General features: G+C 35.3%; 1 protein-coding gene across 2 annotated transcripts in view; it reads left to right on the forward strand.

The window, feature by feature from the left end:
- Nucleotides 1-15329, forward strand: part of cers2b (ceramide synthase 2b) — a 44206-nt gene extending 28877 nt beyond the window's left edge. For both annotated transcript variants that reach the window (XM_079894213.1, XM_079894214.1), the window contains exons 5-11: nt 1174-1231; nt 1332-1382; nt 2201-2293; nt 4864-4992; nt 5482-5588; nt 9097-9250; nt 11600-15329. In XM_079894213.1, coding sequence (XP_079750339.1) covers nt 1174-1231; nt 1332-1382; nt 2201-2293; nt 4864-4992; nt 5482-5588; nt 9097-9250; nt 11600-11743 — 736 coding nt within the window. In that variant the 3' untranslated portion in view covers nt 11744-15329. The remainder of the gene's footprint in view (nt 1-1173; nt 1232-1331; nt 1383-2200; nt 2294-4863; nt 4993-5481; nt 5589-9096; nt 9251-11599) is intronic.
- Nucleotides 15330-15606: the final 277 nt, after the last annotated feature.

Consider the following 15606-nt stretch of genomic DNA (forward strand, 5'->3'; position numbering starts at 1 on the left):
CGGAAGAGTGATTCGTGTTGTCGACATGTCGAGAATGGGCTGTTTTCAGCACTGCAAATCCACTTTGATGTACTCCTCAAGGATGAGAGGACTCGAGCTGGAATTGATACTGAAAACCCGACATCGTCATTACTGTTCGCGTCACTGTGTATCAAGCTTTGAGGAAGCTGAAATTCAAATATGGTAATAGGCGTTTAGTTTCTGAAATTCGCTGTAAGTGGTAGACCAAGCACAACAGACTGGGAGAATGAATAGTTCAAACTAATAGTTTTCAGACTCTTTGAGAAATGAGGTGATGTTTTTTGACCTTGGATGCATGTAGGAGCCCTCCAAAACAAAATTAGGAACCTTTTTTTTTTTTTTTTTTTATCTTTTTTATCAACATTACAACCATTAACAACCTGAACAGAAAACAAACAAACAAACAAAAAACAACAACAACAACAAAGCCCGGCAATTACAGTACAAATATTAATGATAATAAGTAAATAAAGTGAAGAAGAAGAAAAAAAAAAAAAAAAGAAGTGACAGGAGCATTATAATATACCAAACCTCAAAATATTACTTAAAGAATCATCAATACAATCAAGGTATAGGAACCTAGGGTCACTTTAGATCTCATATAAGGCGTTTTATATGAACTTTTTAATGATTTAATTATGTTTCTCCTCTAATTGTTGTTAAAATATAATAATTTGAATGGTGGCTATAATAAAAACTTGTTTTCATGATGGAGTTTTTTCAAACATCAAGACAACAGGTTGTCAAAATATAATAAATATGTAATATAATGTTTATATTTATCAAACTGCTGCTCTCTAGGGTTAATTATTGAGCTACAGGAAATTGCTCGTAGTGATTGTAAAAAACTGTAAACGTCATCATTTCAGTGAATGATTTCGGCCCTCCAAATTTTTTTTTTCTGAAACCAAGAATTCATTTGCAGCCAAATACTTTCAGTTATCAATTTCGGTGCATCACTAACTTGTAATATAATGAAATATTTGTCTTTTTAAGTTACAGTACTTGAAGAACATTTATACACAGCTTTTCTTTAGAATGACCATAAATGGAAAAAAATAGCCCATAATGGTGCTGTTACAGCATCTACCAGCAGCGAATAACTGGACCGTACTAACTAAACTAAACCTTGACCCTTTTGTTCTTTCATAGCTGGAGATTCGCCTTTTATCTTCTCGCCTTCATTGGTGGTCTTGTTGCACTGATAGATGTAAGTCATTTGCAGTTTCAGCCTGTTTTAACTCTCTGATTTTATTTCCTCTGCTGATTTATTGCATAACACAATCCTTCCTCTCTGTCTCTTTCTCTAGAAACCATGGTTGTACGATCTAAAGGAGATGTGGAAAGGGTTCCCCACTCTGGTGAGTTATATCTCCTTTATAAACATGACACACTAAAGACAGACATCATGTAGAGCTGCTCATTTTTTAAAGGGCATCTTGTCATTTCCAGCAAATGGAATATACTGTAGACAACGTACAATAATTAGAAACAAACTTAACATACTGCATATATGGTGAATAAGAACCAAGCATTTGCATAGCTTTGAACAGGAGCTTTTTAATCTTTTTGTTAGCACCCATAAAGTTCAAAATAAGGAGAGAAACCCTTGTGAAAAAAAGTTTGCTTTGGAATACTGGAAATAATATACTTTAAAAGAACGTACTTAAGTGTGAACAATGTAATGTTGTGCATTTAAAATATATGTAATATTGAATAACACACTGCAGTTAAAATTATAAAGTACTTATCATGTGCTTTTGTATGTTAGTAAAGACATCAAATAAGTGTATTTCTTTAACGACAAAAGATTATTAAAGCACATTTAAAATGTACTTTAAAGTAAACCTTTTAATTTCACATTATTGCAAAGTGCACTTTGTAAAAATGCATTTAAGTCTGTTAAGAAACAGTCATGTGTACTGTCTTAAACTGCACTTAAGTGGCCTTATATTTCATTAATATTATATTATCTGCAAGTTTAAGATTTGAAGTACAATGATAAATGATAATAACAATAATATCTGTAGTAATAATCCAAGTAATAACAATAAAGTCTGTTGATAAGCAATTAGATTAGGATAATTTACACATTATTTGTAAAGCTCATGTCATCAAATGTCAGATTGTCAGAAATGTCACTGCAGAGTCAGTGAACCGTCGTATCTCTCTCATTCAGACCCTCCTGCCGTCTCAGTACTGGTACTACATGCTGGAACTGGGTTTCTACACATCGCTTCTTTTCAGTGTGGCATCTGATGTCAAACGTAAAGTAAGTCTGCCATAAGTCATACCGTCATCATATCACACTGCAAACCTCATCTTTGCATCTCAATTAATCGTTTTATTCAAACACCATTTGAGCAGAGCAGTATTCAAAGCAGCAGTTTATGGGAATCATTGCAGGCTGTTTTGTTTTTGCGGCAAGGTTAATGACAGATGTTTAGAATATGTTTCCATGTGCTACTTTTAGTAAAATAATTCTTGTGCAACTCTCTGACATTAGAAAAAAGAAAACCTTTATACACATTAACATTTGAACCTGAATTTGTGGAAGTAAATTTATGACGCAAAAAAAAAAAGTGAACCCAACATTGCCTGTTGAATATTGTAGTGATAATTTTAATAAAATATTTTTAAATGATTGTGAATATTTATTGTTGTATTTTTAAAAATGCTATTGTGTGTTAAAATGTTTCCTTTTGAATATTTACAGATGAATTATGCAACCATGTTGAATTGCAGCCCCCAAAAATGCAAGCCCAAGAAAATACAATGCATAAAAAATGCAAGCACTGTTAATGCTTTTTCAGAGACATTTTACTTGTGGACTTTCAGACCACCACCTTAGCTTTAAGGGTTCATTTATAGTGTCAAGTCACCTTTATTTATATAGCGCTTTATACAATACAGAATGTTTCAAAGCAGCTTTATAGAGATAACAGGAAAATGCATTTCTGCTGTTGTTCAGCTGTCAGTTGAGTGTTGATTCAGATCCTTTTCAAAGGTCATCAGTTATTAAATTAGTTCATTATATTACCGTCCAGCTTAGTTCAGTTCTCATACAACAGCGTCAGTACAGTCATATCAATTATATTGTTGAATATTAAGGGCCCTATCATACACCCGGCGCAATGCAGCGCCAAGCGCGACGCAAGTGTTTTCTGCTAGTTTCAGCCTGACGCAGTTATCATTTTCATTTCATTTTCATTACACTCTGCTTAATACACACACAGGGCACACAGCACACAAACTAGCCAAATATTAAAAATAAAAGGATTGCAATGTAAAAGATTAATATTGTGTACATAAAGATATGGTGTAATCCGGCTTGTCCCGTAGATGATCTGCTTGCACGCTTTAACCTCGCGCACGAGCAGATCCGTTTGCGCTCTGGAGACGCGTTCAGTTTTTCCGCTTGCAAATTCCGGCATGTAAATAGAAATCTTTAAAAACAAAATAGCGAAGGGAATGGGAGATGAGACTCTGGTTGGTTTTTTTGCATGTTACACCCAAAACACACCCATTACTCATTAAGAGAATAGGGACAACCCTTTCAGACCATGCGCCGGGAGCACCGACCATTTTTCCCGTCGTTAAACTAGCAAAAGTGGATTCGGACACGCCCTCAGTGCAATTGCGCCCTGTCAGAAATGGCTCTTGTGGTCTCTGCTGAGGATCAGTGCCCATGGCTGTCATGTCGACGATGCCTTCACAGGGGATTGTCTAGTAGACACGGTCTTTGCTGACATTCATGTAATGAGTACAATGGGTGTTATAGGAAGTGTTCCCGGTTCCGGTTGACGTCATTTATGCAGCCTAACAATCCGTTAAGGGATTTGAATAATAGAAATTGATAATGTGTGATGTGTGTGACAGGTTAAAGAGATGTGTTTTTAGTCTAGATTTAACGGACAAAGTGTGTCTGCTTCCCGATCCCGAACCAGGCTAGGAAAATCTCCTATTTAGGAGGATCTACCGCCTGCAGTTGATGTTCTGGCCAGAATTTTGAAATTGCAATAGAAGTGAAGACTTTAATGTGTTAAGAGCTGGCTCAAGTACTGAGGAGCTAAACCTAAACAAATGACTTTGATTTTAACATGTATGTGATGTTTAATGGGGAGCCAATGCAGCGATGACAGAACGGGGCTAATATGGTCATATGTCCTGGTTCTAGTAAGAACTCGAGCTGCTGTATTTTGGACCAGCTGGAGTTTGTTTACTAAAGGGTTAGTTCACCCAAAAATGAAAATTCTGTCATTAATTACTCACCCTCATGTTTTTACAAACCCGTAAGAGCTTCGTTCATCTTCTTCTAAACACAAATTAAGATATTTTTGATGAAATCCGAGAACAATACCTCTAGTTTTGTTTTCTTTCAGTTGCGCAAAATTTTTTCAGGTTGCTCTCTTGAGGGCGCGAGTGTGCTCATTATACAACGGTGTTGGACTACTTTCCTTAATCTTCTTTTAACGCAAAGGAGCAACCATGTCCATGTCATAGTTTCTGTTGAAACATCGAGTTCATTCAAATACCGTTCAAATATATGCTAATATTCACAAAAAAGGAGGGTGGAAAATGGTCATTATAAACAAAATTATGAAATATATATTGACTAACATTATAACTGGATCTCATGGGAAAGGAAAAAAATGATAAACAACTGAAATGACTGTTCAAACACATGAAATGTATTAGCTGTGTGTAATTTAAACTAGTGAGTCAGGGATCATGATTGAGTTCCATGTTTTCTTTATAATGAATCGCATTAAAATGAGAGGCGTAGTATGAACATCTCATAATGGTATAATGATATCAGCATTATCTTACGCTTTCTTCCAGGACTTCAAAGAGCAGATCATTCATCATGTGGCCACCATCATACTGATCAGTTTCTCCTGGTGTGTTAATTACATCAGAGCGGGAACGCTCATCATGTTCATGCATGATTCAGCTGACTATCTACTAGAGGTGAGTAGAACAACCAGAGACAGAGACCCAATGGGACATCAATGTGATATTGTCAAGAGAGTGGACTAGGATAGATGTTGTGTATATTAGTGGTTAAAGATCTGGGCATATTAGTTGTGCAGATCAATATATTAGAATGATTCCTGAAGGATCATGTGACACTGAAGACTGGAGTAATGATGCTGAAAATTCAGCTTTGCATCACAGAAGTAAATTAACCTTTACAAAATAGATTTAAGCTTTTTAAAATTACAATAATATTTTACAATATTGTCCTTTTACTGTATTTTTGATCAAATGAATTCAGCCTTGGTGAGCATAAGAGACTTTCAGAAACATTACAAAAATCATATAGACCCTAAACTTTTGATTTTGGATAAAGAACTCATGACATGTATATCAGTAGAAAAACCATTTCTCCTTCTACCTCTTCTATACACATCAGTTTCTCTCCCTCATATCATCTCTCTCTCTCTCTCTCTCTCTCAGTCAGCTAAGATGTTTAACTACGCGAGATGGAAGAACGCATGCAACTACATCTTCATCCTGTTTGCTGCGATCTTCATCGTCACACGCCTCTTCATCTTCCCTTTCCGGTACACATCTCATCTGTCTCTCTCTCAATTTCTCCTCACACACATGTTGTCATCACCAGTTTCGATTATGATACAGTTCCTGTGTGTTTCTGTGGATATAAGATAGATTATACTTTATAAGTAAAGCCAGGTGTTAAATTGTTTGATTGAGAACAAAGACAAAGAAGTAAGTGTGTGTAATACTGTAAAACATTGCAAATTAGTATGATGCCTTAGAAGGCAGCTGCCTATGTAGGCAGTAGACAGCAAGGCAGCTCACTAGGTTTTGCAACAGAGCTAATGTTACATGGCAGGAGAACAGTTCTTACTCATCATAAAGTGAAAAAGTATGACTTTAATCAAAAACAAAACCACAAAATACAAACAAAAAAAAAAGATGAAAAATCCTTTGAATTCCTGATACCTGTGGTTTTATGCACTGGATATGTTTTACTTGTGTTGTCTTATACACCTTAAACACAAGTTTAATCCTAAAGTCCGACCGAAAGAAGTCTAAACCGGTCTCAACATGTATATTCAAATAGGTAGGAGCGGCAAATAGAGAAACATAACAGGAATTAAACATCAGAATAAACATAAGAAATAATATAGAAAATACATAAATAGACATGAATACAGGAATATAATGTGCATTACAATACATTGCATTACAAAATAAAAATATAGAACAGCACCTTAAATTTACTGTTACCTCAAACAAACAGCAAGAAGCAAAGACATGATAATTAATATACAAACTGTTCAGATTGGCTCTTACAGTTGGTGTCACATAACCAGGGCTCGACATTTTAGCAGTGGCGTGTAACACAGTCACTAGCCACATTTTACAGATTGAATATTTATATTCAGTTAAATAAATATATGCAGTGCGGGTTTCAGAGTGAAGTTCGCCATGCCTGCAGGTTACGTGTTTCTTCCAGCGGCTCAGAGCAGTAAATGTCTCAGTCTCAGTCTCTGCACGTGCTGTTTGTTTAGGTTAACGTGCATTTGGGAACGCATAAAGTCTGACGCGTTATCATTTACATGCTTCTCAGCAACTCGGTTGATAAACTCTCTGAGTTTGGGTTGCTTATTACGTTCATCTGGAAACGCAACATGCGTCATTTCACCGTCATTTCACATTTCACCATCATTTGTAACCCTAAGCCAACACAGGAGAATACAATCATATTTTTCTGAATATGCGAATTGTTGTTCATCGCGTTTTCAAAATAAACTTTTAAACCCTTGCTCTGAGTTTGCATGTTTTGAAGTCCACATGTTCTTGTTCAAGAAATTACAGTGGCTGTAGCATTTCTATCGTAAAGAAGTGTCCAACTATTAAATATTAAGTGGACATTTGAATGAAATGTTGTTTGGCCAATATTAAACAAGGATTTGATCATGCTGTAAAGCGTAACAACAATCACCAGGCCGTTGGCACCTCTGCAGGCATTTGTTATAATAAATAATGTACAAAGGTTGATTATGTTTATATAATGTAATTACTTGCTTTTAATACTTTATTTTAAGCCATTTTAAAGGGGTCCTATTATGCTTTTTCACTTTTTTTTACTTTAGTTAGTGTGTAATGTTTCTGTTTGAGAATAAAAGATCTGCAAGGTTACAAAGCTCAAAGTCCACTCCAAAGAGAGATATTTTATTTAACAGAATTCACTTTTCAAGAACTACATCGAACGACTCGTTTGAACTACAACGCATTTTTTCCCAGGTTTTGTGACGTCATAAAGTTACTCATTTAAATAATCCCCACCCACAGAATGTGCCAAAAAAGGGTGTAAGGGTGGATTCCTGCAGTGGTTCAGGCTGCAAGACTGCCAGATGACTAAAGAAACGTTATTAGCAAGATGGTAGAAAACTGCACATTTCTGGTCTGTTCCACTCACTGCCACTTATACCAACGACGGAAATAAGCGCAGTTACAAGAGCTTAATATGTGGGAGAGCGTTGCTATAGAGAGTGACGATATTGTGTTGCAATATGTAGCACTTCAAAGTCAATACCAATTCAAAACTAGTTAGCACATTAGTTGTAATTGAAAAGGTTTAATGACAAAATATGGTTATGGTTACACTTAAAATAGTTACAAAATAGATGTATGAGATGATAACTTATATTATTAGTTGTACCCAGCATATATGAAAAATGTTACCAGAGAGAGAGAGAGAGAGAGAGAGAGAGAGAGACCCAAGAAAGCGACCCAGAGAAGAAGAGAGCCAGAGCATCAAAAGAGACAGAGCAACCGTTTCAATCTTCTTTTATCCTTTCCTGACCATGTGACTAAAACCCAGATGTGAGACATTCAAACTGACCAATCAGATAATTACACTTCCCCCTCCGTACTAAAGGTGTGACAATTCACCGACCCCCAAAGTACACACATGTTGGCCTACAGGCCTTGATCACTATCAGAAACCTCTGTGCCTTTAGGAACTCCAATTGGTCCTTGTGGTGGAAACAGTAAAGAAAATATCTTGGATTATTTCCAATCCTACAAGGGGGCGTGGCCTGGTTGAGCTGCATTAGAGAAGACAGTAGCCCCTTTCACACATACAGTCTTTACTGTAAATTACCGGTAACAGATCATGTGTGAACAGGACCTTTTCAAATATACGGGAAGTTGTAACATTACCAGTTAATTACTGGTATATGCGCTGTACGAACACAGAATGAAGATCCACGTACGAGGTCAGAACACGCTGATGTAAGAAGTTATATGGGCCAATCAGAAGCCGTTGAAAGAGCAACAGCTCTGGGCCATTCATAAGATTATGACGCGTTTACTCAGCACTGTTTACAAATGTCTTCAAATTGGAGTGATACTGAAACTAAAGCGCTTCTCCTCGTCCGGGCGGATAAAGAGATTTTGCAGCAAAAGTTAGAGATACTATCACGTATGTTAAAATAACTCACAGAGTTGACCAGTGTTTTGGGACTGATGTGTGAATGGTCTGTTACCGGTAAAAACACAGAACGCTGTTGCTTGTGTGAACGGCACATTTTTGAATTTACGGTAAATTCGTTCTGCCAATTTTACGGTAATTTGCTGGGATTGCTGTGTGAAAGGGCATAATAGGACCCCTTTAAAGGCTATGGTTTATTGGTCTATTTTTACTACCACACAAAAAAAATATTATCCAGTTACTTGATTAATCGTCAAAATAATCGACTGATTACTCAATGACCAGAATAATCATTAGTGGCCGCCCTAGATTAGTTAAAACCCGCATTGTTTTGCATTTTGTAACATTCAGTGGAATAAAAGACCATTTTTCCAGTCAAATATCCTCATTGAAGATTTCTTAAAAATAGCATTAAAATATTGTCTCGTCTTGTTCTCATGTATCTTCTCATCTCGTGAGCTAAGTGTATCATCACACCCCTAATGAAAGGCAATTTCTCAACAGCAAAATTGTGGCCAGTGAAAATGCTGAGTGGTTACTGAGGAAACAACTTACTGTCAAGCCCTGCATATACAGTAACTCATGTGTTTCTGTCTCTCTCGCAGGATCATGTACTGTACGTGGGTGTATCCCGTGACCCTGTACCCTCCTTTCTTTGGATATTACTTCTTTAACGGGCTGCTGATGGTTCTGCTGTGTCTGCACGTCTTCTGGGCTGCTCTGATCATACGCCTGGCCTTCCGCTTCTTGAGCAGTAATGTACGTCTGTGCGAATTCAGTTTTATCAGTAACAGATACACAGTGTTTCCGTTTATCTCATGAAAATAGTGTAAGGTTGTACACATGGGAGACCGGGGGTGACTAAACACACATTTGAGAAAGGCAAATTCTCTGTAAAGTACGACTAACACATTTTCAATTACCAGTTTGGTCCCACCTTAGTTTATCATGTGCTGCTATTTCAGGATCAGCAGATCTTTAAGAGAGATTCTTACATTTGTATTCCCACAGCATAAAATAAATAATAAAAATAACACTCAAATGCATGTGAATTTAAATATATCTATTAAAAAAACTGATATAATTTAGATTGGTGTTTTGCATCACAACTGTTACTATATTTGGCACAGATGAAACACTGGATTGACCAAACAGCATCCACGACTGAAACTCTCCTTATTTTAATTATTATCTTTATTATATAATTTACATAATTATATTGTAGGATTATTTGTCTGTGACTTATGAAGAAGAATTCTTATGTGGGGGAAGTTTTGAATCTGTTTTATTTATTTCGCTTTCTCTCCCTGTAGTTCAGAGTGAGAAAGAAAATTAAACAAAGATAGTTCAATAATGTATTATAATTCTCTCGCTGTCATGTTCAAACCTGCGTGATATTATCCTCGTATGACTTCCGAGGCTCAAAACCCTTGTGAAAAACAAGAGACCTTGGCATACTTTTAAAAAGAGTACTTATCACAGAAATAATATACTTTTAAAGTACAAGTGAGAACTGAATGTAATGCTTTTAATTGCATTTTAATTACAATTAAATTAAAAAATATTATTGTTGAAATTTATATTAAATGCAATTAGCTGACATTTTTTTGACCGACTTAAGTAGGACTTAAGTACATATTTTATTTGTTATTTCATAACTTATATTGTCTTTAAAATATGGTTAAAGTGTTCTGCTGAATGTACTGCCATTTATGGTAAACTAATATATACTTTAATGTCATTTCTATTGAAACTAGTCTCATTTTTTGAAGGTTACACTTAATTTTAAGGTGCCTTTGTTACACTGTAATAATACATTTAAACACTGAGTAATATTAAGTAACTACATGTACTTACTATAGGGTTAGGATTTGGATTTGTTTTGGTTGAGGGTTATTTGCATGTAATTATGCATAATTTGCTGTTATTACTATGGTAAGTACATGTAACATATGTAACAAGGACACTGTAAAATAAAGTGTTACCGAAAAGTGCCACATTTTTAAATATATTTGTAATTACACATTTGTAATGATGTAGCTTGAATTTAGTATGTTTAAAATATATTAACTTTAAATGTAATTTTGAATAACACACTACAGTTATATTATACTCTCAAGCACTTAATAATAAGTGTACTTCTTTAAACAGAGACACTTTCATGACTTTATTAACACATTTAAGTACACTTAAAAAGTGCACTTTAATAATATCAGAATAAAGGTTTTCTTTAAAGTACATTTTATATCATTTTGTTTTAATAATATTTTGTTGTGCTTTAATTAATATTGTATTATATTCCAGTAGTTTTTTTTTTTTTTAAATGAAGATTTGAAGTACACTACAAGTGCACATTCAACACAATTAAAGTGATACTTCACCGATTAAGCTTTGTATCAGTAGAAACCCGGTAGTATTTTCGAGTGACCGTGCTTCCCTCCCTCATGTCCCCCTGAGACGAGAGATTTCTGTATTGTGTGTCTGGAAAAAACCTCAGATGACGCAAAAATCATCATTTAGCTCATCAGAGGCTTTTCTGTCCAGAGGCGAGAGACTCCAGCCAGTAGGAGGAGCTCGTCCCGCATGTCTTCAACCCGCCCATAGGGGGATCTCACCATAAAACGACGTCTTTACAGTTTCGAGTCGACTAGTAGCCTAGTTGTATCATTTCTCCCGATACTGCTCTCTGTAACCGGTAGGCGTGGCTTGGGCGTGGCCTCGTAGGGCAGCGAAGCAAGTGCATTCTGGGAGTTGTTGTCTTTCATCCACATGAGCCAAAAATACATTTTCTGGCTTTTCTCAGTCTAGAAGGCATCAACTTTTAAAATAATTTCACATTTCTACTACATAAATGACTCAATTTAAATACACATTCATCTTTCCAGCGGTGAAATATCGCTTTAAGCACACTTGTTTTTCACAATGGAGTGAGTCACTGTTTCATTATCACATTTATGCTTTTTTCGTGTGGAATTGGACAGTTGGTCCGTGAGCTGTGTGAAAAATAATTTTTTGAATATCACACGTTTTGTTCCCTGGAAGATATACAGGTGACAGAAGTTTTCTGTCTTTCTGTCTTTGTGATTCTCTCCTGTTCTTCCTCAACAGTCGTCGGTTGAAGACGAGAGGTCCGACAGAGACGAGACGGAGTCGGAGTCGGAAGAGGAGATGAAAAACGGAGAGATAAAGAAAAACGGACCAGCTCAGAATGGTCACGCCACATATAACAACAACCACTCTAAAACAGAGTGACGTCCTGAGAGGACAGGAGAAATGCTCAAGACACAAACTCTCCTGAAGCAGAACAGAGAGGAGTGAAGAACAGAGGATCAATCCCAGTTTTACCAACAGATAATCGCTTTGTACACTACAGAGTACAGACAAACACGCACACGCACACGCACACACACTTACAGTAACAGTCATCACATGAACACAGGCACATCGATCCCAAGTGCCAAACAGAGAGCAATGCTGCCTTACAGGAGCAGATCACCTAAAAATCAATATCATTTCCTGATGTTGCTCCAAACCTCTATGAGTTATTTATAGCAGAAGGTCCAAACTGCTCTTGCCTATAGAATGAAAGTCAATGGTGACCACAGTAGTAAAGCAAGATATTCAGTCTCGAAGCTGTTGTACGACTTGAAGTGAAGCGCTCATGTCGTGCGGACTTCTTTTATGGTGCATTTTTGTGCATTTCTAGAGCTAATTTTATTGTATGGAAGAGAGCAGCTCAGACATTATGCTACACTTTAGTTTTTTATGTCCTAAATAAAAAAAGCCATGTGGGTTGTGGACAACATGACAACAGAACACTTATTTTAGGTGAGCTGTCCCTTTAAATAGTGCCTTCCTTTGCCATCGTTTGCTCTTTTTCATGCCTTGCTTTTCTTGTGGGTTTCTGCAATCTCTTTCCTATGGAATAAAAAAAGTTAATTGCGACTTTTTGTCTCACAATTCTGACTTTTTTCTAGTTTATTTCTTGCAATTTGGACTTTATGACTCGCAACTGTGAGTTTACATTTGACAATTCTGAGGAAGACGAGAAAAACTCACAATTGCGTGAAATAAAGTCAGAATTGTGAGAAACTCGGAATTATGAGATATAAAGTCAGCACTGTATGAAATAAACTCGCAGTTGCAAGTTATAAAGTTTTCTCAGAATAGCGCCGCTGGTTCCTGGAGTATTTTTTCCATTAATTCCCATAGGAATTTTTAAAAAGCCTTTGTTAAAGCGCTATAAGCCATGAACCAAGCCAGCCAGCCACGAGGTGAATTACTAACTTTGACTTTAAGCACAAAAGTATCTGAAAACTTCACAGCTTGAACGGGGTTCCACCAGTTTAAACAGTTTATTGCAAAATATGCAAATATTTACACACATTTTAGCATTTTTAGATTCGATTACATCATTCGCAGTGCTTAGTGGGCGGAGCTAAAGAGATCTATTGGCGTGTTTTGCTTTGATTGGTGGCATTTTCTGTACAGCATAACAGGTAATGTAGTTTTCCACCACAAATTCCATTGTTAAACACTATTATTTTGATATAATGCAGACTGATGGCTTCAACAGAATCAAATACCATCGATTAACAACCTCGTAGCTCACAGAAGGTCTGTCTTTAAAGGTTTGTAAGTTCTCCCTATGGAGAAAATGAATGGAGTTTTTACTTCCGGAACCCGACTGCATCACTCTTTTATGAAATATGAACAATATATATATATATATACAGTACAGGTCAAAAGTTTGGAAACATTACGTTTTTTTATATTTTTGAAAGAAGTTTCTTCTGCTTATCAAGGCTGCGTTTATTTGATCAAAAATACAGAAAAAAACAGTAATATTGTGAAATATTATTACAACTTAAAGTAATAGTTTTCTATTTGAATATACTTTAAAAAATAATTTATTCCTGTGATGCAAAGCTGAATTTTCAGCATCATTACTCCAGTCTTCAGTGTCACATGTGACATCCAGTCTATCACATGATCCTTTAGAAATCATTATAATATTCTGATTTATTATGAGTGTTGGAAACAGTTCTGCTGCCTAATATATTTGATGAATAAAAGGTTCAAAAGAACTGCATTTATTCAAAATAAAAAAATATTTTCTAATAATATAAATCTTCTTTACTATCACTTTTTTATCAATTTAGCACATCCTTGCTGAATAAAAGTATTGATTTATTTCAACAAAAAAGAAAGAAAAAAAATGACTGACCAGTCGTGTATATTGCTGTTACAAAAGATTTCTATTTTTAAAACATTTGCTTCTTTTTTTTTTTTTTTTTTTTTTCACTTTTTATTCATCAAAGTATCCTAAAAAAGTATCACAGGTTATGAAAAAATATTAAGCAGCAGAACTGTTTCCAACTTTGATAATGAATCATCATATTAGAATGATTTCTAAAGGAGTAATGATCCTGAAAATTCAGCTTTGCATCACAGAAATAAATGATAATTTAAAGTATAATAAATTGAAAAACAATTATTTTAAATTGTAATAATATATCACAATATTACTTTTTTTCTGTATTTTTGATCAAATAAATGCAGGCTTGATGAGCAGAAGAAACTTCTTTCAAAAACATTAAAAATAGTAATGTGTCCAAACTTTTGACCTGTACTGTATATATATATATGAAGAGTTCAGATGCAAAAGCCTCTAAGTGCCATTGGAAATTTTCTTCTAGAATAATCATTTTTTTCAAGCTCATATTTTTAAGTTCAGAAGTTTCACTTAAATGACAATTAATAGGTAATTTGCATTGCCATTTAAGTGAAATTACTGAAATTAAATATACGAGCTTGATAAAAATGATCATTCAAGAAGAAAATTGCAGATGGCACTTAGAGGCTTTTGCATCTGAACTCTTCATATATATATATATATTCAGTCACAACTGAAGTACATTTAAATACAAAGCGCTTTAGTCTTAAGGTGCTTTCACACTAGCGAAATTTTGCTGGCAAAAAAAATATCTCCATTGTCTATCGTCAATAGCGTAGCGATGTATGAACAGCTCACACAGAGGTCACTTAAATCAAGCAGATTTCTGTTTGTCAGTGCGGCAGATCCATGTTGTTCAGAGACTCGAAATTCCCGATTGCATGGATTCCTATTGAAATGACTGGATTTCGCCCGCAAATTTGCCAAACAACTATACAGTGGGATTTTTTTAACTTCTATAAATACAGTACTTCCATCCATGTTTTATGTCATTTAAAAGTGCACTCAGTGTGTTTTCCTCACTGCATCGCACTAAAGTGTCAGTATAAACCCAAGACGACTGCCATATCAGCCAGCGCATTACACACAAAACATTACTGAGTGCACCTTTAAATATTGCTATTGTGCCAAACTTTCTGACACAGACAGTGTGTAAACCAAAGGAAAACCATGCGTTACACTGACATAATGTAGTTTACATGGCAACACAAGTTATTTTTTGACAGGCTAACCACTACCATAAAGTGATTCCACAATTTATACTATTAAACCCATATTTATTATTACTCCTAACACTGAGCAAACACATACTGGATAAAGTTCTGAATATTCACAAGCCGCAAACCAAAGATAGAAACAATCTCACTCAAAGCGGCCAGTACTCTTTACATTTCTGTACAGACTCAATCATGGACTGCCTTATTTGAAACATCTCGTTCACACTGTCCTTCTCTGATTTCATCATTCCTCCCTTTGTCCGAAAGTACATTGTTTCAAATGCTGCCGAGTCAGATTACAGTGTTATCTTTATTTTGTATTTTTCATGTGGTTTGTAATATGATGATATTATTGAGACTGTTAACAATAAAATACTGAATGCGAGTCACACCTGATGTGTTTGTCTGATTTCTCTGACATACTAAAGCTCATGTAAAGTTTTTGATTATAATTGTAACTCTGTTAGTGTTATTCCAAATAATTAATGTTCATATATTTTAAATGCACTACATTGCAATGTCATCAATTACATGTATATATTAATATCTACATGACATACAAGTTTCAGTAGAAGTGACAATAAACTGCATTCCAGTTTAGCATAAATCATCAGCCTATTTCAAAGACTATAGAAGTAATTATGAAAAAATGGCATATAGAG

Source organism: Squalius cephalus (genome assembly GCF_949319135.1).
Source record: "Squalius cephalus genome assembly, chromosome: 15".
NCBI lineage: Eukaryota > Metazoa > Chordata > Actinopteri > Cypriniformes > Leuciscidae > Squalius > Squalius cephalus.